The sequence below is a fragment of the Caretta caretta genome, chromosome 1 (genome assembly GCF_965140235.1).
Source record: "Caretta caretta isolate rCarCar2 chromosome 1, rCarCar1.hap1, whole genome shotgun sequence".
NCBI lineage: Eukaryota > Metazoa > Chordata > Testudines > Cheloniidae > Caretta > Caretta caretta.
This window is the reverse complement of record NC_134206.1, coordinates 326,317,033-326,341,392: the sequence shown is the minus strand read 5'-3', so window position 1 is coordinate 326,341,392 and position 24,360 is coordinate 326,317,033. Positions and strand designations below refer to the sequence as shown.

Here is a 24,360-nt window from a genome sequence, read left to right as displayed (position 1 = left end):
CCCACACACCCAAACTGCTGTTGCTGGCCCAGGGGCTGCATAGAATCATAGAATATCAGGGTTGGAAAGGACCTCAGGAGGTCATCTAGTCCAACCTCCTGCTCAAAAGCAGGACCCATCCCCAATTAAATCATCCTGAGCCAGCACCACCCGCTGCAGAAGTCTCAGAAAGTCGCGGAATCTGTGACTTCTGTGACAGACTCGCAGCCTTACTTATTATCCATTATTACACACACAAAATTGATCCCCACAATGAATTATCAGACTGAAGAAATAAGTAATGGAAAAAGTTATATTTAGATATAAGAGCAAAAAAAAAGTGAAAAAGTGTTAGTTCTAGAGTAGGCTGCAAATAAACCACCTACAATAATGGTTCTCCTAATGTTGATAAAATATTCTCCCTATTATGGTAACTTATGCCAGATTTTAGGTCAGAGGAAAAAAATTCTTAAGAATGACAAATATGTAGACATTGCAACTACAATGTATAATTTTACTAATGCAATTTCACACCGATTTATCCTATACCTATCCTTTGCCAGTGTTTTGTTTTACCCAAGTTAATAATGGTTAATATTAAAAAAGGTATTTATTCCTTTTACATTGATTAATTTGTGAGTTCCACTAGATTATATATTTGGGAATTTCTGTGAAGAAAAATCTTATTTAATAGCTATGTAGTTCAGTGGTTTGAGTACAAATAAATGAATTGCTATAGTCTATTTTTGTATGGATTATATTATATTTATATGATGAAATTTAAAAGCAGAACAAGTACTTCACACGTAAAGAACATCTGATAGACCATGTTCAAATAATATATAAGATATTGAGGTCTCTAGATATTTGGACTGACTAGCTCAACTGAAAGCAAAAAAAGGTTCTTTCTTCCTGGAACTACTCCTGTACCAACGTACTAATAGAGAGGCATTAGCTGCTGTGATTAAGGATTAAAAAAATCCAAAAACTTCTTATTTTCTAACCTCTCGAGTTAGTATTTAAATACTAAATACTTTCATATTTTTTAACTAAGAACTTCCTCAGTAACCAAAGATTTGCCTGTAGCTGTTCCAGTGCAAGATACATCCCTATGAGCAATCAGAGTATCTGACTTTTCTTAAGTGTTCTGTCATATTCCCAGTTTTAGTGTGTCCACCACCTTCTTGTCTTTAGAACAAATAAAATTAGCTTGTGTGCTCTTTACGGGAGAAAAAAATATCTATTGGTGAATATTTTGTATTTTACATTACTTACATCCAAGTACAGAAATGGGTCTATTTTTATCTGGTTTTCTAGATAAAATGTAAAATTCATACACTATGCAGTTTATAAATGTGTGCTTGTTCAAAGGAGTTGTGGAAATGTTTGGTTAGGTAGCTCATTTTCTTTGCAGTTTTCTTTCTAAGCTACATGTACCTCATCCACATATTTTAACTGTTAATCCCCTTTAGCTTGTGATCTGCAAAGGCAAGACTAAGACCATGCTCAGAAGAGGATTTTATGATGTAAAGGCGGAAGCATGTTTTGTGATTCTGCTGAAGCCCCTGGTATTGTGGGGGTAGAGCAAGGCAAAGAACACCACAGCAACAAAGCAGAGAGGTTAGAAGTTTGACAATGATGTCATGAAGGGAGTGTTTATAAAGAGGTCTTTATACTTTAAAACACTTAAGGATAGCAGAATCCAGACCTATGCATACCGAGTAATACTTCAGTCTGCGAGTAGTATCATAGAAATCAATGGGGCTATTTGCAAACTAAAGTACTACTTAATACATATTACTTAATAAATTATTACTTAATACATACTACTTAATACTTATAAGTAACAGTAGTAGAAACAAGTCCTTAAACATTATGTGATTTAGCAAAGTTGTTCTGCTGCAATTCCAAAAGGACTGAATCCTCAACTGTAGTGCTGTTTGCATAGCTAAAAATCAGATACTTATCAATCTGAAACTCGAAAGTGTAGTTCATAATAATATTAGATATGACAAAAAGATACAAATGGACAGGAAGAAAAAGCAAAGGGGATAACAGCATCCATAACACAGGTATATCTCTAGCTTTACAGATACATTCCTAGTTCATGCACTGAAGCTATTGTAAATATGCATGAACAGAAACTCAAATATTTAACAATATTTAATTTAACCTTTCAGGGTTTTGTGTTTTGCATTTGCACCTCTCTCCAAGTTCTATTGTACAATTTATCACTATTATAAAAACCCACTGTTGAGGTGTTTAACAACTAGTAAAAAGAGTTTCCTTCCAGTCCCTCTCTCTTCACCAATATCTATATTCTCTGCAGGTTTCACTTATGTATTAAAGATGAGGATAACTGTTTGGGTCACATTTAGTTCAACTGGCCACACTTTTGCCATCCTTATATTAAAGAAATTATTCCCCAAACTCTTCATTAAACTCCAATTGCATTAAGGGAGAAATAACCTCAACAGAACAATACTAAAACAAAGTTTGATATCAAATAGGGTGAACAGATGTCCCGATTTTATAGGGACAGTCCTGATTTTTGGGTCTTTTTCTTACATAGGCTCCTATTACTCCCCACCCCCATCCCAATTTTTCACACTTGCTGTCTGGTCACCCTAATATCATACATATGGAAATAGAGGTAGAGGAGAACAAACAACCTGTATTCTGCCCTGGTATCCACACCCACCCTCAGCCCAAATTAATATGAACCATCCATCCAAATAGATACACCTTCAGCATTAAAATGAGCCACCCACCCTATTATACTGTCCTTCAATATATATATATATTAACTAGGGCTGTTGATTAATCGCAGTTAACTCACGTGATTAACTCAAAAAAATTAATCACAATTAAAAAATTAATCGTGATTAATCACAGTTTTAATCGCATTGTTAAATGATAGAATACCAGTTGAAATTTATTAAATATTTTTGGGTATTTTTCTACATTTTCAAATATATTGATTTCAAATACAACACAGAATACAAAGTGTACGCTGCTCACTTCATATTTTTTATTACAAATATTTGCACTGTAAAAATGGTAAACATAAGTAATAGTATTTTTCAATTCACTTCATACAAGTACTGTAGTGAAATCTTTTTATTGTGAAAGTGCAACTTACAAATGTATATTTGTACATAACTGTACTCAAAAACAAAACAATGCAAAACTTTACAGCCTACTAGTCCACTCAGTCCTACCTCTCATTCAGCCAATCGCTAAGACAAACAAGTTTGTTTACATTTATGGGAGATAATGCTGCCCACTGCTTATTTACAGTGTCACCAGAAGTGAGAACAGGCATTTGCATGGCACTTTTGTAGCCGGCACTGCAAGGTATTTACGTGCCAGATATGTGAAACCATTCATATGCCCCTTCATGCTTCGGCCAGAGGACGTGCTTCCATGATGATGAAGCTTGTTTGAAAAATAATGCATTAATTAAATGTGTGACTGAACTTCTTGGGGGAGAATTGTATGTCTCCGGCTCTATATTACCTGCATTCTACTGTATATTTCATGTTATAGTAGTATTGGATGATGACTCAGAACATGTTGTTCATTTTAAGAACACTTTCGCTGCAGATTTGACAAAACGCAAAAAAAAGGTACCAATGTGAGATTTCTAAAGATAGCTACAGCACTCAACCCAAAGTTTAAGAATCTGAAGTGCCTTCCAAAATCTGAGGGGGATGAGAGGTGGAGCATGCTTTCAGAAGCCTTAAAAGAGCAACACTCCGATGCAAAAACTACAGAACCCAAACCACCAAAAAAGAAAATCAACCTTCTGCTGGTGGCATCTGACTCAGATGATGAAAATGAACATGCACTGGCCTGCAACTGTTATCGAGCAAAACCCATCAGCATGGACGCATGACCTCTGGAATGGTGGTTGAAGCATGAAAGGACATATGAATCTTTAGCGCATCTGGCATGTAAATATCTTGCAACGCCATCTACAACAGTGCCATGAAAACACGTGTTCTTACTTTCAGGTGACATTTTGAACAAGACACAGACAGCATTATCTCCTGCAAATGTAAACAAACTTGTTTGTCTGCGCAGTTGGCTGAACAAGAAATAGGACTGAGTGGACTTGTAGGCTCAAGTTTTATATTGTTTTATTTTTGAATGCAGTTTTTTCTTATATAATTCTGCATTTCTAAGTTCAACTTTCATGATAAAGAGATTTCACTACAGTACTTGTATTAGGTGAATTGAAAAAGACTATTTTGTTTTTTTACAGTGCAAATGTTTGTAATCAGAAATATAAAGTGAGCACTGTACACTTTATATTCTGTGTTGTAAGAGAAATCAATATATTTGAAAATGTAGAAAACATCCACAAATATTTAAATAAATGGTATTATTTATTATTATTGTTTAATCACTTGACAGCCCTAATATTAACTCTAACGTATCTCCATAACAAATCTGATTGCTTATTTTTGCTGTCTTTACAACTCCTCTAGCACTGAGCTTCAGAAATAGAAAGTGGCAGCAACTACAAAATGAGAATGAGAGAGGTTATATTTCCTATATTATTCTTGAAAATAGGGATGAGGCTAAAAGAAACAATTTTTTTAATCAATTAAATGAATAACATGGAGTTTAAGAGAACATGGAAGGAAGAGATACTGGCTCTGTGCGGGAAACACTGTTTCTAAAAAAGCGTAGTTGATTTCACTTGTAGGTCAGCAGATTCTAGGAGAGTTCACTCACCCCCTACCCCCCTCCCCCGCTACACTAATCTAATTCGTGCCAACTTTGGTCTCCTACTTTTCACAGAATGGAAACTGAATTTTGCCTTGCAAAATGAAGCATTGCCCTTTTAACCCATAAGTAGTTGCACCAATGGATTACAAGGATTTAAGTTCACTGAGGAATTGAAGTCTCTACCAAGATGTTTTTCTTCATATGGTAAGTGATTTAACTTTTTTTTTTTTTTTTAAGAAATCTGGAAGCAAAATAATTATTTTGAAAAATAAAGTTAAAATAAGTAAATTTATAATGTAGTTTACCTGAAGCTTTGCTAGCTGTGCTGTGCGAGACACTATTTTGTTGTATGGATCGATGATTTTAGCTCTTATTCTGTTAAGAAAGGAAATACTTTTTAGAAATGTAATATAGTGGAAAAGTGCAGAAGTCATAAATACTTTTAATCACATAATGAATGACATACCTGTCAACAGTACTTTGTAGAGCACCAATTCTAGTCTGCATCATTTGGAGGACACCTGTGAAAAGAAAGGCATTTTACGTACAGTCAATAGAGCATAACTCATCTGACATAAAGTTATAATTTTCCCACTTCCAATAAACCTTTTTATATAAAGTGAAACGCTGTATATTTAGAAATAAACTGTACAGATCATAAGTCAACTAGTAGATTATTTTAATGAATTAATCTATTATACACAATTTAGGGCCAGATCCTGAAGCTTTTTAGTCACAAGTAAATCCCAAGAAAATCAGCCTGACTACTCATGGCATATAATGTAGTCTCCTTTAGTTGAAGGTGCACATGACTCCTGGGGGAATTCTGCACATCTGTAGACACACACAATTCATCTGTCTCACATAATTTTGTATTTTCCCATCATAAACACAATTGGCTGTTCTAACACCACAGCAGCCTCTGGTGGACAAAAGGCAGAACTGCAGCACTTAGGCAAAATACAAAATTCTATGCCCAGTGCTGCAGAATTCCCACAGGACTAGAAGTTCATCACAGCACACTGCCCGCAGAGCCAGATTAGGACAGAGTGGGGCACACGGGACTGCTCAGGGGGGTGGGTGGTTACAGACTGGGGTTCAGAATGGCTAGTGGGGGGGGTGGACAGGGCTCAGGAGCTAGTGGGGTGACAGCGTTGAGCCTGGGGTTGGGAGGCTGCAGAGACCCAAGGGGATGAGAGGTGTGGGGACAGGGGCAGAGGTGCCTGACTGAATGGAGATGCTTGGGGTCAGCAACAATCTGCATGGGAGAGGCTTCCCAACACCCTAACAATCCCACCCCCAAGAAAAACCTCCTACCCACACCCAACACCCTCCAGGTTCACTCCTCGGCTCCTTCCCTCTCCCTCAGCTTTTCCGTTACCCCTGACTCCCCCAAGCCTGTGCACTGCTTCTGACAGGTGTAGGAAATACAGTTCTGTATTGTAATTTAAATAAATTACACAAAGTTCTGTATTAATATGCCTCATAAGGAACCTATTTGTCCAAAACAAAACAAAAAAAATTACCAGAATCTTTTTTTTTTGTTCTGTACTGTTACAGACATACTTGCTGACAGATAATTTATTTCAAATTATCAAAATAATTGTAACTGGCATGATTATACTGTTATTTTGACAAAATATGCAGAATTTTTAATTTTTTGGTGCAGAATTCCACCAGGAGTAACACATCCACAATTAGTCAATTTGGTCCATGGCTCAAGAATACCCTTGGATTCCTTGCTAATACTAAGCTCTCATAGCTACATCGGCAAGTAAGGCTCTTTAACCTTCGGTTGGCTAGAGGAGACTCCATCCCATTCTGGCAGACAATGGCCTGGCCGTAGTTATTTGCACATTCCGCAATTCTTGGCTAGGTTACAGCAATGACATATATATGGACATGAAAAGAAAAGGAGTACTTGTGGCACCTTAGAGACTAACAAATTTATTTGAGCATAAGCTTTCGTGAGCTACAGCTCACTTCATCGGATGCTTTTTGCGAATACAGACTAACATGGCTGCTACTCTGAAATATGGACATGAAGTCATCAGTACTCAGAAAACTCCAACTACTACAAAACACTGCAGGGCATCTCCTCAGCAACAGAGGCTACCACAAGCTCATCAGAACTGTCCTCTACTCTCTACACTGGCTTTCCAAAAAAGTCAAGTTAAAGATCTCAATCCTTTTCTTCAAGGCGCTCCCTGCCTTGGGCCAGGGTATCTAAAAGACCCCTTAAATCTCTGGGATGAAGACTGTCATCAACAACTACACTCCTCTAGAACAACTGAACTCTACAATTAGGGCAAAGTTTGTCTGTGTAGGAGATAGAACTTTCTCTGAGGCCAGTCCGAGACCATGGAATGAACTCCTCCAGGAACGAAAGAGGATCACAAACCTCACCAACTTCTGCTCTAAGTGCAAGGTGAATTTCTTTGACCTTGCCTTCTCTAATACATAGCAAAAACCACCTTCCAGAACAAGACAGTCCACTGTATACGTTTCTTCCCCCTAGGGAAGAGGATGAGAGCACAAACAGCACGTTACAGAAGTGTAGTCACATTGCTTAATACACTACTGGAAGGTGCTCTGATACTACCGTGATAAGTGCGGTACTAGAATCTATATAGAATATGGTGCTATTCAATGTGAGTAAGGATATCTCCATCTGAACCTTGCTGAAAACCACATTCTAAATCCTTCTAGACATGAAACCATAAAGGGCAAAATAAGCTTATTGATGCTTTAAAGTAACAGGTTTCAGAGTAACAGCCATGTTAGTCTGTATTCGCAAAAAGAAAAGGAGTACTTGTGGCACCTGAGAGACTAACCAATTTATTTGAGCATGAGCTTTCGTGAGCTACAGCTCACTTCATCAGATGCATACCGTGGAAACTGCAGCAGACTTTATATACACACAGAGAGAATATGAAACAATACCTCCTCCCACCCCACTGTCCTGCTGGTAATAGCTTATCTAAAGTGATCATCAGGTTGGGCCATTTCCAGCACAAATCCAGGTTTTCTCACCCTCCACCCCCCCCACACAAATTCACTCTCCTGCTGGTGATAGCCCATCCAAAGTGACAACTCATCACCAGCAGGAGAGTGAATTTGTGTGGGGGGGTGGAGGGTGAGAAAACCTGGATTTGTGCTGGAAATGGCCCAACCTGATGATCACTTTAGATAAGCTATTACCAGCAGGACAGTGGGGTGGGAGGAGGTATTGTTTCATATTCTCTCTGTGTGTATATAAAGTCTGCTGCAGTTTCCACGGTATGCATCCGATGAAGTGAGCTGTAGCTCACGAAAGCTCATGCTCAAATAAATTGGTTAGTCTCTAAGGTGCCACAAGTACTCCTTCTCTTTTTTTTAAAGTAACAACGGCTTCAAACAACAAAAAAAGAATTCATACCCACTAGCACCGTGACTCAACATATTTTCAGTTCTGAACAAAATCAGCATTTATAGTCTGCTGCACTCCAAGAACACAGTTTGATGCCCAGCATGGCTCTTCAGACAACACAGTTTAAACACAACTGTGGGAGACCGGGTTTTTGAACTTGTCATGCTTAGCATACAGATTTGCCATGTAACCAATGCGCATGTTTGAGCAATTGTAAGAGACAAGACACATACAAAGGCAGAACTCACTTGGCATTGGCAAGACTACAGACAACCTACAAAAATCATTAATTCAGAGAAGCCAATGTATAAGAGGAACTGAAAATCCAATCAAACAAGAACAAAGAACTGAAACATATAAATGCCCATGTTCAGGCCGCTTTAGTTAAGAGTAAGTCAACAATACCACTACAAGCTCCTTTTAAGTTGGCTACAGAAATTACCAGAAAAAGTCCACACAGGGATATATTTTTCCTAATATATGGTTAGATAGCCATTTTAGCTGTTTCTTTTAAGAGGACAAAATAAAAAATTATTGTTTGCTAAAGTGTAGTTTATACCCTCTTCAAAACAAGAAAAGATTATAGAATCATTTAGCAGCAAGACAACATTAATCCTCAGTATTTTTTTTGTAATATATTTTTGGAGTGTCAGGGAGGATATAAAGGAATAATTCAATATGAGGTTTTACAACAACCCCACTCTGTACATTTAGCATATTTTATTTGTTTATATGGGGGGGGGGGGAAATGCTTTAACAATTGTACAAGAATTGATTGTATTACAAAAATTCCTTTTAGCAAGTAAAACCACATTCAAATTTTATATCACTTTCCCCTTCCCCTATTCATGAAGGGAACAGGTATGCTGTAGTGCAAACTTCCCTCATAATGCTCTGTCAAACCCTAACTTGAACACACGATTAGGGTATTTCACTCTCTTTGTATTCCGTGTTAAAACTGCTAACAAGACTGCCAAGCACTAACAGTCATTTTTGTGATGTAGACACCTGTCCACTTAAAACTTGACATGTCTGCAACCTGTGCTTGGAGGACTATGAAATCTATTTTGATCATTTTAAGCACACTTACCCATTCTAGATGTCTCACAAAAAAGTAAGAACATTGTACACTTTGGGGGCAGGCACAAACTAGAACTGAAGACAAGTGATCATCAAACAGATATGGTTGGGGGGAAGGAAGGAAACAGAGGGACAACGATAATAAGATATGTACATATCTTGATGGTACAGTTCCGTGTATGTGCACATGACAACTATTTTCCCCTTCACTTCTCAGGCATAAATTTCATTTTTTTTATTTCTTTTTAGGAGAAATCTAAATGTGGCTAGCCAGGTCATTAGATTAAACAGGTTTAAAACATGAATTCCACGCATAAGCAGTGGCACAGAAGACATACCTATGAGAGACAGATACAAAAGGGGTACTGAAGCTGGCATCATTGGTGGAACAGAGTTGGCAAGGAACTGAATGAGGGGGACATGGAAGTCCAAGATGTAAAGTTGACAGCATTTGCTCACCATGAGCAAACAGATTTTTTTAAGCTCTGATTTAAAATACAGACAGAAATGCCCAGGTAAATGCAAACTGTCACTCCAAACATTTGGGCACAAGAAAGAGTGCCACCTCAATGTTCATTTGCTTTCTGATTTAATATTAAAGGTGTTGAATGTTTCTCAAACAATTTGGCATATTCAGTCCAGTGATCAGCAGGACTTTTTTTCCCGAGAAAATGCATGTCGCTATTCTTTTGCCCTAGTAACGTATACATGTAAGAGTCCAACCCTTCATGCAATATAGATACAATAACCATGTATTATCCTGGTTAGGCTAAGTCGAGGTGGACACAGTTTAAGATGGGCACGGCAACACGCAAGATGCCAATGTATGTGAAGTTTCAGAAGTGCCTTCCTACCAGGGATCCAGACCAAAATAAGAAGCCCAGGGATCCTGAACAACCTGGACCGTAAAGGGTTAAAATAGTTGTAAAAAGATACCCAACACATGGCACAAAGGAGCGGAGAAACACTTCGATGCCTGGCATTTTGACCTAAATATACAATGTCAGTGAGTTTGGGCATCATAAACCTTAAATGTGACAACCAAAAAGCTTCTACTGAAATGTTATACATTCTTCATCACTGCTTTGTTCTCCAGCACAAATGCTGCTGTGTACAATTTTAGGAATCAAAATTCTATCACCTAAAGCTTTAGATACAAGCACTTCCGCCAGGGAAAGCTTAGGTGTGAGTGGGTTTGAGCAGGAAAAATTTGTATCAGTGTTTTAAATATCAAAACTAAGGCTGTCAATTAATCGCCGTTAACTCAAGCGATTAACTCAAAACAAATTAACTCGATTAAAAAAGTTAATTGCGATTATTCACAGTTTTAATCTGAGTGTTAAACAAAAGTGGAATACCAATTTAAATTATAAATATTTTTAATGTTTTTCTACATTTTCAAAATGTATTAATCTCAATTACAACGGGCATGGTGCTCACTTCATATTTTTTATTACAAATATTTTCACTGTAAAAAAGAAACTGCTTGATCTTAGCCATGCCGCAGGGGTTGGAGCCACTGAGAGGGCTGAGGACTCAGACTTCGACAGGAACAGCTGTGGTTGCAAGGAGAACGGGATATTAGATGGGGTGGGATCTGAGTTACCCTGGAAAGAATTTTCTGTAGTATCTGGCTGGTGAATCTTGCCCACATGCTCAGGGTTTAGCTGATAGCCATATTTGGGGACGGGAAGGAATTTTCCTCCAGGGCAGATTGGAAGAGGCCCTGGAGGTTTTTCACCTTCCTCTGTAGCATGGGGCACTGGTCACTTGCTGGAGGATTCTCTGCTCCTTGAAGTCTTTAAACCACAATTTGAGGACTTCAATAGCTCAGCATAGGTGAGAGGTTTTTCGCAGGAGTGGTGGGTGAAATTCTGTAGCCTGCGCTGTGCAGGAGGTCAGACTAGATGATCATAATGGTCCCTTCTGACCTAAATATCTATGAATCTATATATCCTCCAGCTCAGACTTTGGCACATAAGTCTTATCTGCAAAAGTCTTTTCATGGTATGCAGGGTAATGCATACAAATCTTTATGCTCTGAAAATAAGTTAGCACATACAGTTTTATGAAGTAGAATAACTGATTCACATTAAGACTTACTGAATAAATAAGGTCCAGATTTATTCATACAATGCTGCAATGGTCTGACTAGTTTGTAAGTACACCAATGCCCTTTGCAGGATAAAGTCAGAATTGCTTAACTTTGTTTCATACACATTAACAACAGCTGAAAGAGGTTCTTCTTTACCTCAGCTAACAAGGACCTGTGCTTCTGAACCAGGAAGATGCAAACTCTAATGCCCCATCTTTCAACAAAGCCTGAGTGACCACATCATGCCATGTACCGACTCCCGTGAAGTCTTGCACAGCCAGATTTGTTACAATACCTTTATGCAAAATGTTAACAAAAAGGTTCTCCATCCTCCCACCAACTTCTTCAGCTAAAATGAAGAACTGAAACCCCACACTTGTACTCATGTCAGGAACTTAATCCAACGTGCTCCAAAGTTGCATATACACTCATTGGGCCAAGTGCAAGCCAGAACCCAAAACTAAGTTTTGCCTGGGGAAAGGAGTGGCAGTTTGTGGAGAATAGAAGATTAGGACCCTTGAGGGGAAAAGGGTTATATGCAGAAGTCCATGTGGTACCCTGTAACCTTAGCAGGAGCCAGTAAGCCTTTCAACACAATGCTTACTCATTTTACCCTAGGTGAAGAATTATTTTTACCCCAGAAACAACTTTATACATTGAAATGTGGTATTAACTTATAAAAACTACATATCAAGATTACAATTAAACAAACCTAAACACCAGGTATAAAAAAAAAAGTTAAAGAGATAAAGATGTAGGCCAAGATTTTTCAAAATGGGAGTCTAAAGTTAGGATTCTAAGACCAGCTCTAGGCACCTGCACAATTTCAAGAGTGCTGAGCCATCAACAACATCCACTAACCTCAAATTTACTAGTTAAAGATTATCTAGATTGGGGTGGGCAAACTTTTTGGCCCGAGAGCCACATCTGGGAATAGAAATTGTATGGCAGGCCATGAATGCTCACAAAATTGGGGTTGGGGTGCACGAGGGGGTGAGGGCTCTGGTTGGGCATGTGGGCTCTGGGGTGGGGCCAGAAATGAGGAGTTAGGGGTAAGGGAGGGGGCTCCAGGCTGGGGGAGGGGAGTGAGGGCTCAGGCTGGGGGTGCGGACTCTGGGGTGGGGCTGGGGATGAGAGGTTTGGGGTGCAGGAGGGTGCTCCGGGCTAGGATCGAGGGGTTCGGAGGGCAAGAAGGAGATCAAAGCCAGGGCAGCGGTTTGGGGCGTGGCAGATGAGGGCTTCAGCAGGACCAAAACTCTGCAGAATCGACAAAGAAAGATGATGCAGGTCCCTTGCAATTCCTCCAATACGGTGGCAGAGATGGGGATGTTCGTGAATTCCTAGGCCTCCTGCTGAGCACACAAGTTCCACAAAAACCACAGCTCTGTAGCACCTTATTAGCCCAATAGTTTTTTTTATTATTATTATTTTAAAGCCAAAGCAAAACAAAGAAGTTCAGACACAAACTATCAACTTAAGGTTTTTAGTTAACATTTCTCTTTACTTTGCAGTACAAAAAAAAAAAAAATCCGTCAGAGTGAACTGAAAAGGATGTAGAGAAATATGCAAGTACTCCCAATTCAAACTACTTAACTGTATAAACACAAAATACAATATTACACACTCCAACAAACACCCTTAAATCTGCCCCAAACAGATAGCCACCCTCCATTCACAGGCATATTCTTATTGTTCACATATACTAAATCTTCACACTTTTTTTAGTCTTTGTTTACAGATGAATCCTCATACGTTGTATAAACATGTCAACTCTTCTCTCCTTCATAAATTGAGACGTTCTAAATGGATTTATTACAGGCCTTTGAACATCCCAGTTATCATTTATTACAGTAGAGAAACAGTTCTGCTATAGTTAAGATCAGCTTTCTGTTTAAAGCTCGACTGTTCTAAGTGGACTAAAATCCATATGGTTAATCGGATTGCCTTGAAATGTGGTGTGCCTTAAGGGGGCAAAGGACACTGTGAGGACCCAAATTTGGGGCCATCTGAGCCCCAAGATGCAAACCCCGTCAATACCAGCTTTTCCTGAAACGTTACACACTGACTTTTTTTGCTCACAGATAGAGATCAAACCAGGGCTCAGATCATCATCTGAAATACTCCGTGGTTACCCCAACAGAGTGCACGGCACTCATCAACCCTTTGGAGGAAATCAAACTAAATAGCATTTGAAAATGAGTTTCTTCTTTAGTTCATCATCATCGCTTGTTGCTTCAAAGCCACAATCAATACCCAAAATTGTCACTTATCTTGAATAGCTGCTCAGGAGTATGTGATGTTGACAGGGGGCACTGCATCAGGCTGTGTTCAAGTGTTTGCCTAGATTCTCCACACTCACATTTGGGGTCATTCCTCAGCTTTCTCTTGGTCATAATCACCAGTATTTGCTATCTCAGCTCTCGCTCAATTTAGAGTACACCAGTGTTTTCCTTCAAGGTCAGTACTTGAGTTATTCTAAACTAAACTAACTAACCAGGTTCTCCAAGATCATTGGCATTTTCCACCATTTTGTTACTCAGTAGCCTTCCACACTGATATTCTCCTGTTAGACACACTAAGGTTTACACGCCTAATAGATTACATGGAGCATGTGCAGAGAGGCCAACTATTTGGAAAACTACCTCTATATCACAGAAGATAGGTGGCTCTGAGGGTACATGACAGTCATCAAGTTCAAGCACTGAAAGTTCAAATCCAAATTCAGGGTAGATGTTAAACAGGCATAATGCTCCAATCTGCCTCTAACAAAGGGGGATTTTTATTTGGGGAAACAATCTGAGCATGGCAGAATACTGTATTCAGAAGGCACTGAAACTATTTGTTGTTGTAGTTTTAGAAAAAGCAAATGCTTGCTGGGAAGGAGGGTAGTAAGGGGTGGAAGTGTAGATGGGAACAGGAGGCGAGATTGTGGGGAGAGCGGAAGGATCACATGGAGAATAGGGCCAGGGTACCTGTCTGTCCCACATTCCCCTCCCGTGTGTGTGCATGCATCACTATTTGGGGGGCCCCAGTCAATCTACAAGGGTGTGACCTTTTGGGGCTTGAATAGGGACTGGGAGTGGTTGGCTCACTACAAAAGCAATTTTTCCTCTCTTACTATTGACACCTCCTCATCAATTATTGGGCGTGGACTACATCCATTTTGACTAAATTGGCCTTCAACATTGGTTCTCCACTTGTAAGGTTCTCTTCATGTGCCAATATATATTTATGCCTGTATCTGTAATTTTTACTCCATGCATCTGAAGAAGTGGGTTTTTTTACCCAGGAAAGCTTATGCCCAAATAAATCTGGTAGTCTTTAAAATATCAACTGCAAGAGAATGTATCTCATTCAGATGAATGGGCCACTTAACTCCCTTCTGAGCCTTTTATGCTGCTGAGAGGTATGTGGATCCTCTCCACTCCTTCTCCCTCTAATTTCATACAAGATTATAATGGAGCACTGCCTCTGTTGTATGTAAGGTTGGGAAGCCCAGAAAATGAACAGCTCAGATACACATGACCACTTGTGTGTGGGTGAAGGCTGGCCAGACTGAGTGGGGAGGGGCCTCAGTTGGAGGAGGGAGGAATGGGGTGGATGTGGGGCATGTTGGGGAAGCCTGGCTGAAGCAGGGCCAGCAAGAGTCCCAGCTGTGGGTAGGCAATGGGAGTGAGGAGTCCAGCTCAGTGTGCATCTTAGGCTAGATAACCAAGGTAACATGTGGCCTTCCAGTAAGCTGCTGTCTGAGATGTGTGTATACAGGAGCATAGGGCAGGAGACTGCAAGGAGCAGCTTCTTACATGTTAATGGCTTCTACAGTGCCATCTAATGGCTTAACAGGATGGGAAGGGGAGAGGGATCTCGGAATGGTGGCGGTGGGGCTACATGTTGCAAAGAACGGTGGGGGCAGGGAGTGGAGAAAGAAGACTGGTGTATGTGTCTCTCCAACATAGTTAGAGTTACTTTAACAACCATGTAATAAAACTGTCAAGATTTTAGGACAAACCATGGATGAGATTTTTTCTCATGGGCACGTTAGCAACTACACAATGAAAACATTTCAATCATTACCCCATTCTACTGCAACAAAATGTAGAAGGGTGGAAGGAAGGGGAAGGAGCACTTAAGGAATCACACTGCAACTCTGTCTCCTAGTGCAAAGACCACTGTCTAGGACTATTTCTAACTCTGCTACCAGTCTGCTGGGTGACCCTGGGCAAGTCACATCACCCCTCTGTGCCTCAGTTTTCCCATCTGTAAAATTGGGATAATGATGTAACGTTCTTTGAAATCTATTGCTGAAAAGCACTATATAAAAGCTAGGTCTTCTTATTATTACCTAGCCTCAGTAGCACATTAACTAAGTCTAGGTAAGAACAATAACTGCCTAAAGGATTAACTCCTACCAACAAGCATTTTTCTTTCTGCTTAAAAAAAGGGAGGAAATTAAATTGCAAAAGATTTGTTAATGCAGAGTTAAGCAGGGATAGCCTGTGCCCCTTCAGAGTTCAGCAAAACTCAAGCTTCTGAAAACCAGAAAATACAGAATTAAGGTAAATGGTCACATAATATTAATTCTCTCCTCTTAGACTGATGCCCCAATACACCCATAACACAACTTCCAACTCTACCTTTTCACTGTAATGGACAGGTGCTACCTGCACCTGCCTTATGCTCAAAACTACACATGGAAAAATTTTTACAACCCCATCATGCTTGCACATAGCGTCCCACCTAAATCTATACTTTCCCTATCCATCATTAAAGTCAGACTGCTCTCATATCCCACCTCAACACTTCCAATACCCATGGCAAGAAGTGGCTCTGCCACTGACAGCCTACGCAATTCTGTACTGAAATGATGCAGACCGGAACCTCAAGGTACACAAGCACCTGTCCTTTGATACACATGTGGGGACTCGGACTCAGATCTCCCCATATCACAACCACAGCTCCCCCCAAAATGCTCCAACTTATTCCTCCACCTTTCAGGACAGCTACACCTATCCCAGTGCATGCAGATAATTCCCAGTGGCCAATGCCAGTTCTGGGAAGACAGACAAAGTTGTGTGGGCATTTACTCTGAATTTCCTGGTTTACAGAGTTCAGCAAAATTCAAACTTCTGAAAAGGCACAAGTGATCACTGGACAATCTTAACTCTGCAATAACAAAGGGGTTTTTTTCCATTTAATATATAGAATAGAGGACATGTGATTCCCAGCTCACATGAGGAAGATGAATATGGAATATATAGTGGAAAGTTGGTTAAAAAGGCTAGGTTTTCTGGCTTCTGCTGGAAGAATAGTAGCAGGGCAGTGCTATAGCGCTATTAAAATGATCCCACAATACCACTACTAATATAAAGTGGTCTCCTTACAATAATAGAAAATTGGGATGTTGGAGCTAGAAGGAAAAAAAAAATCTGTTCCATCCATGGAGTATAATACAAGAGATGTCGAGACCTCTGGTCACATTGGGCTAAGGAATCTGTGAATGCTCTCTGGGCCAGATTAGTTTGTAGCCCATACCAGAAACGCATGGGATGCAGAAAGGGTAAATGTTTTTTAAGAGACTTCTGTTCTACAGGTGAGAATAGGGGGATAGTTAAGGTTGGCTTTTTGAATGATTAAGGAGATATTTCACTCTTATGCATTTAAAAGAGTCTGCAGGCTGTGAGGATATTTGAATATTTCCATAATCTCAGACTGTCTGATTCCCCCATACATACATGCTGATTTTCTTTGGTATCCATCCATTTTGAATGTTAAGTAACAACTTAAATTTAAGTATTTTTTACTCTGTGAATACTGTCAATATGGAAGATAAATGGTGTGCAGACCATGTCATCAATTTGGATGAAGGGCAGAGTTAAGGCTGTTTTGTGGAACTGTAACTTTATATTTCTAAAATTTCTAGTATTTGATAGAGTTATTCGTTTTTAGTGTAACTTTACCTTTGAATTTCCTGGCTCTCTCACCTTTTAAACAACATTAGTCTATTAAAGTTTCCTTCTTAAAAAGGTATTTGCAACCCTAACTCCACCTTACATTTTTATTCATGAATTCACTGTTTTGTGGCAATAGAAAAAAAATACCACAGTGTTTTGTTGGTGTATTTGCTTGGAAGTTGTGAGGTGGCCACCTTAAGCCTTTCAGTTTTTGCATGGCGAAAACTTCTCTCTCCCCACTAGCTCAATCCAGTCCACCCCATCAAACCATACCACTTGTCAAGCTGCACATTGTTTCCTAGGTTTTATCATCCATGTGCTCTGGAAGGTAGCAGAGCTAGGATACAAAGAAAAGGTAGGGAAAAACAAGCAAAAATTAAAAACAGAGCCATGGAGAGGTTCACAGTCTTGCCTAAATGAATTTCCATGGGATGTAATGTGATCCAGACTAGAGTATAGGGACTGACCGTCAAGATTCTAGTCTGATACAGACTTGCTGTAACACCTTGGACAAATCATTCAACTTTTGTGGACAATGAGTTACTTCCCTACCTTACGGGGAGTCCATTAGGCATAACTAATTTTTGCACAGCTCTACGAGATCAGTGGACAAAAACCACAAGGCTTAATTATTAAGGCTATACAAGCTTAATTATTAAGGCTATACAGGGTGGAAGAGCGGAGAATAGAATTTATACGCTTCTGGCTTTTAGCCCTCTACTGAGTCCACTAGTCTATAGTGCCTCTATGCAGTGCCTTTCACCTATACCAGAGCTTATTAGGATATCCCCAGGGTATCTTTCAGGCTAGGCTTTCTTCATGTGATCCAAAGCAGCTATTGCAATTCATGGAGAGAAATTATATTGTTAAAGATTTTAATTCTATAATGAAATTTAGATGGCATCAGTTCTCATTAAGGCCAACTAAAATTAAACAAATTTGAAGTCCCTAGGCCAAGCCACTTTTCAGACTGACAAAGATTTTTTTTAACTGTTTAAAATTGAAGTACTTTACTAACATCCCTCAAATATGTTGTATAATCCCAACCCCAAAAAGACCAAAAACCCCCAGCTTTTTTTTTTTTTTTTGCTTTTTTTTTTATTAAAAAAGGTCTCTATATAGATGGAGGAGCAAATTTAAGAAATTTCAGGTGGATTGACGGATAAAAGTTTTATTTCGTTTGGGGGAGCGGGGGGAGGAGGTGAAATGTTAAAAAATAATAAAACCTTAACTTTGGGAATTTAAGGTTTGTACCTTTAAAGAAATGTAAAATCAGAATTTGCCCTCCACTCCCATTACCCAAGTATCAGGCCCCATTTTGGTGTCTTAATATCTACATCCTATGAATCTATATCTAAGGCACCCCTAGCCATTCAGGTTAGAGACCCAAGTGGTAGCAATTCAGTGCCCAGGGAGCAGGAGGATGTGCAGCTTTGGGAATACTGACATGCAAAAACTAATGCACAGTTTCTCACTAAATGAGCTGCTGGGGCTGGGGGGAGGGAATTAGAACTATCTTTATGAACACAATTCCAGCAACAGAGTCAAAGAGAGCAGCATATAGTACTATAAAGAAGGATGCAATTGCAATTTGTGGTTATAGTTTGTAAGATATGAATTGAACTCAAAAGAAGGCAGATGAACCAGAGGTGAGACCACAGGACTGGAGTTGGGCAACCCAAACTCTGATGCCAGTTTTGAAACAGACACACTGTATGACTTGGACAAGTCATTTAACCTCTTCATACTTTATTTTCATTAGTTTCAAAATGTGGGTAACTTACCATGTATACTGAATAGGAGTGGTTCAAGGCTGAATTAATGTTTAAATAACTTTGCCATCATAGAGCGAAGTCTCCAAGCAAGTTCCATAGTTAAGACTTCCCAATAAGAGTAGAGTGCCTTCAAAACCAAGCGCGGTTTTAGGGCATTTAAGTTCAACTGGGGACAAACTGCTACTGGGTGACAGTGTGACTGGGGGATGTTTATCAACACTTGCCCATTTCAATCATTTGAATGTGGAGTACAAACCATCTTCCTAAGCATTCATTTGCCTGGCAATTTAGAAAACACTAGCATTTTAAGGGTTGACACTGCTGAGTTGAGGAGAAGTGTTTAGCAATTTTGATACACAAGTCTGACAACTCATTTTTCTTCTTTTTTGGCAGACACACTTCTCTGCTTGTCTGCCTGGCTGTAACACAGTAACTCTTGAACAGCACATCAGTTTAATTCCAAAATTTCCAGGATTGTTCTAGGCATCAGAGGCTAGAGCCCTTTTGATTTTGCTGAAAATTAGAAAATCAGAAGAGGAAAAGGGGGGGACACAAATCCCCTGGCATCTGGTTAGCACATTTATCAGTTTTAACCAGGTTATAACTGTTGAACTGGTTGAAAGCCTGTACTGAGAAAGTAGCTATCAATGGTTTGATGTCAAACTGGGAGGTCATATCTAGTGGGGTCCTGCAGGGATCCGTTCAGGGTCTTGTACCATTCAATATTTGCATTACGTGTCTTGGACAAGGGAGTGGAGAGTACACTCATAAAATCGCAGATGCCACCAAGCAAGACTGTTAGCAAGACTGTAAGGGCTAATACAGTGGTTCTCCAACTTTTGTGCTGGTGACCCCTTTTATATAGGAAGCCCCTGAGTGAGACCCCCCCTTCTAAATTAAATACACCTTTTTATATATTTAACACCATTATAAATACTGGAGGCAAAGCAGGGTTTGGGGTGGAGGCTGACAGCTCCTGACTCCCATGCAATATCCTGACCCCAAGATTGAGAACCCCTGGGCTAATGGGACCCAAAATGTAATCTTAAAGTAAGTGAGATTCTGAAACCTTATATCTATTTTGAAGAACCACATAATGACCAGTTTTTTATGCAGACATGACAGTTCCCAAATAAGGACTTTTTGATCAGCAATTGGTATTATACCAGACCCCAACCAGTGGAGTCAAAAATCTGTATTTAATTTTGCAGCCTCTTACTACAAAAAGGAAGTGATGCAATTAAGACCACAAAATAATTACTTTGGTTTTTATTTGTAGATTAAATGACATTAGAAACATGTTCCATCATTCACAAAGCTGGTATTCATGGCAAGATGTAGCTGTATGGTGTGTTAGTTGACAGACTGGAGGCTACTATATGGAATTTTTAGAACAATGTGAGTTTTCAAGATACTTACAGAAACTTGATTGCATTATTTAAGTTGCTTAGAACATTCTTTCTATTAACAAATCTCCCTATAGTGTAATTACGTTAAAAAGTATTAACAAAATACTCTCCTTACAGCTCCATCTGCCGACACTAAAGAAAACTGCCATGTGTTAATAAAGTAAGACCTCTGTCCAGTAAGATAACTACTCAACAGTCTGATGCCACCTTAACTATGAAGCTATTAACAGTGTCTCCATTATACTAAAAGTTAACCAGCATAAAATGAATTTATACCTTCCAGAGATCCAATCCCAGTTGCCTGTGCCAATAAGTCCTCATGTCTTGCAACTACCTGAAAAATGAGACCACCAATCATTACTTGAAAGGCTAATTCCAACAATACAAACTCAGATTTTCTTTAAGCATATATCCATGAGTGGGTTTAAAAGAGAACAGTGATTCGTAAGGTAGGAAGAATCCCTGAGTGATAAGAGATCTCTCTATTTTTCCCCCCTGCTTTACAGACAAACCCCTCTACCTTGTAAACTCATTTGTGTCCATAATAAGTTTTAAATCAGATGAGAATCTTCACAGTCAGCACCAACATTTTATTTTATTAATACAAACGTTTTATTTATTCAATTATTTTTTTCTGAATTAATGTTCAGCACCTGATCTAGCCAGGCAGATTACAGCAGATGATGAGTTTACCCACCATCCAGTAATTAACCTTAGTCCTTGTCTCCTTCTCATATTTTGACTCAACTGGCATCCTGGGTTTAGAAAATTTAGTTAAATATGTGATGTGGAAAAACATTTACAAGGGATAAATTGAGAAAAATTCAAGTTTCTTATACAGCTGGGACATGAACAAAACGTTTACACAAGTCTCTAGAAGAGAGAAGCTTCTAACTAGCCCACAGTGCCACCACACCCTGTAAAGTATTTCCAGTTAATTCTATCTTTAGGACAATCATCCTCTTAGATATGCACAATAGATCTGAAACTCTGCTATTCTGCTCTCCTTATATGAATGTTCTTCTATTGGTGTCAAAGGATGTTCCACACAAGAAGGGAGATCTTTCACGCAGCTCTGAGAAAGTGTTTTGCTGTTCTATTACTTCTGCTAACAAACACTAATAGTAAGAAAATGCAATTCCTATGAGGAAAATCCCAGATTTACGGGTGTATTCTACACCTGATAGATATACATAGGGCCCTACCAAATTCATGGCCATGAAAAATGCATCACAAACTGTGATGCCTGGTCTCTCCTTCCCCTCGATATCTGGCAATTGTAGAAGAGGGGCAGGACTGGCGACATCCAGCCAAGGGCGCTACCCAGCTCTTAAGGCAGTGTAAGAGTGGCAATCCTGCAACCCCCCCGCAATCTCTCTTTGGGTAGGGACCCCAACAGTTACAACACTGTGAAATTTCAGATGTAAACATCTGAAACCGTGAAACTGACTATTTTAAAAATCCTCTGACTGTGAAATTGACCACAACAGACCATGATTTTAGTAGGGCCTTAGATATAGATGCATGAGTGTTGGGAATGGCACTGGTTATGCAAACAAAGAACTACACCCCTTAAATAGAAAGCTAAAATTATAAATGTATTACATTATTTACTAACTGCAACCATTATTGAATATTTCATATCATCCATTAGTACACAGTTTCTCTGTGTAGCTATTTTACACATGTTCCCCCTTCAAGAAGCTCAGAATCTTTCTGAAAGTACCAAATAATCACTATCAGTTACTTGATCACTCAATAATATAAATTTAGATTTGTCTTATGTTTGTAACAGGTAATTTTTTAAAAACCAGTTCCCGATGAAAATGTCAGAAAGCAGACGAGAGGAGGAAGTGCATCAAACAAGCACTGTGGTTAATCTTGAAAGACACACAGTAGGTATGACTAGGTAGCCCGTGGAAAAGAGCCTCCTAGCCCAGGTTAACAGACTCAGGCTCATGCTAGTGCTCTAAAAACAGCTCTAGACAGTGCTTTGAAATTGCAGCTCGGACTCTGAAAACTAGGGAGGCAACTTCAAGTGCTGCCTACACAGCTATTTTTAGAGCACTCGTGCAAGCCCAAGACTGTGGACCTGGGCTGGGAGGCTCACTGCTGTGAACTGTGTAGGCATACCCTTAGTCGCTAGTTGCTGAGAATGTAGGGTAACTTTAGGAGCATGCAAGACTGAAATACTGAACTTTTAAACTATGTTTGTACATGATTGCCCAGAAACAAATGACATATCTGGCACTTACTTGTAAATGTAGCTCTTTATCCAGTTGACTGATTCCTTGAGCAAGTTTTGCTAACTGTTCAGCTATCACAGCTTGATGAATAGATTGAGAAGTATAAGTCTTTACATCGAAGTCTTCTCTTAAAAAATCAGCGTAACATTCTGAAAAATATATTTTAAGCGGTTTATTTTTCATACCACAAAAGATACATACATATTTGAGGATGTAAAGAACTGCGGGTACACTAGATCTATACCCCATTTTATTAGCAGGTGTGATCTGGTTTCTACAATATAACTGGACATTGATTTAAGGAGCAACCTTTAGTAAAAATAGCTAATTTAAAGGAGACATGCTTGACCACATCATTTTTATTGCCCATGTCCTGTTGCCTAAATCCAAAACTGGATAAAGCCAGCTTTTCAGGAATGCATTACACTAAAACTATACTTCCCATTTCCTCTTCAGAATTTTGTAAGCTAAATAAGATGAAGTTTTACCCAGAGTAAAACTACCATGAATCTCAATCAGAAAACTGACAATTGCAACTGACTCCATCAAATCATATCACAGTCTTGTAAACGGATTAATTTCTATAGAACTAAAATTAAAACCACCGAAAGAATTTCATTTGTGATCCACGTCAGAACTAAACCAGAGACTCTAAACATTAACAATGGTTACAATTATTTATTACATCTCCTAGCTCTTTTAGTTTATTCTAGCCATTACGATACAAATTGAAGAGAAGGCATACAGACAACTCTCATAATGAGATTTTGCTTTTTAAAGAGAAGACGGCAATTCCAACATGCAATCAATCCACATAACAAGAGGACAGTAACATCAGCACAATTTAAATACAGGGATCTCCCTTCTTAGAGAGAGGAAAATGTAATCAGAGGACAGACTAGGAACCTGGAATTCCTGAGCTAGCAAGCCTTGTATACAGGGACTAACAGGACATGCAGTAAGAAGGAGCCCCCTTGTGCCCCCCACAATATACACACAAGGGATGCTGCTGGAAAGGGCCACCAGCAACAACACAATTCCTAATAATTTGATGCCACGATAAACCTGAAGCACAGGGACTAGAAAAACTCCCAGCAAGAGCAGTTACCCCCTCTTTCCAGCCAGCAGGACAGACCGTGAGCTTGGTGCCTGGAGACCTGCAGGAGCAGCAAGACAGCCACGCACGCAGAGGCAGGTGTGAGAGGGATACCCTGCCCCCAGAGCAAACTCCTCCGCAGCCTCCAGCTCTTCCGCCTCGAGCCTCGGGTCCCTAGTCCGGCTGGCAAAGCAACACAGTCCGCACCGCTAGCCTAGTGCCAGTCCCCCGCAGGGCCCCTCTGCTGCCCAAAGCCCCGTGTGCCCCCAGCAGAGCCCGGCTGCCCGGGGCCCTCGCTTCACCTCAGACCCTCTGCTGCCGAGGTCCCCCAGCTCCCCCCCATTCGTGTCCCCGCAGCCCCCAGTTTCACTATTACCCCGCACCGCCTGCTCCCGCACGGACCCCGCGCCAGCCCCTCCTCACCGTCCCCCAGCAGCTCCCCGAGAGCCAGTCCCAGGGCAGCAGCAGCAGCGGCGCCGCCGCCTCCCGCCGCCTCTTCCATGCTGGCAGCTCCCGGAGACCCTGACGTCATCCATAAGCGACCGGCTAGCGGCAACGCCAGCATCCCGCGCCTCCGTGGTGT

General features: G+C 40.0%; 1 protein-coding gene across 2 annotated transcripts in view; it reads right to left on the bottom strand.

The window, feature by feature from the left end:
* COG5 (component of oligomeric golgi complex 5) overlaps positions 1 to 24,357 on the bottom strand; it is a 310,045-nt gene extending 285,688 nt beyond the window's left edge. For both annotated transcript variants that reach the window (XM_048836332.2, XM_048836333.2), the window contains exons 1-5: positions 24,201 to 24,357; positions 22,691 to 22,830; positions 20,712 to 20,769; positions 5,183 to 5,237; positions 5,022 to 5,091 (exon numbers count right to left, since the gene is read on the bottom strand). In XM_048836332.2, the coding sequence (XP_048692289.2) occupies positions 5,022 to 5,091; positions 5,183 to 5,237; positions 20,712 to 20,769; positions 22,691 to 22,830; positions 24,201 to 24,342 (465 nt within the window). In that variant the 5' untranslated portion in view covers positions 24,343 to 24,357. The remainder of the gene's footprint in view (positions 1 to 5,021; positions 5,092 to 5,182; positions 5,238 to 20,711; positions 20,770 to 22,690; positions 22,831 to 24,200) is intronic.
* Positions 24,358 to 24,360: the final 3 nt, after the last annotated feature.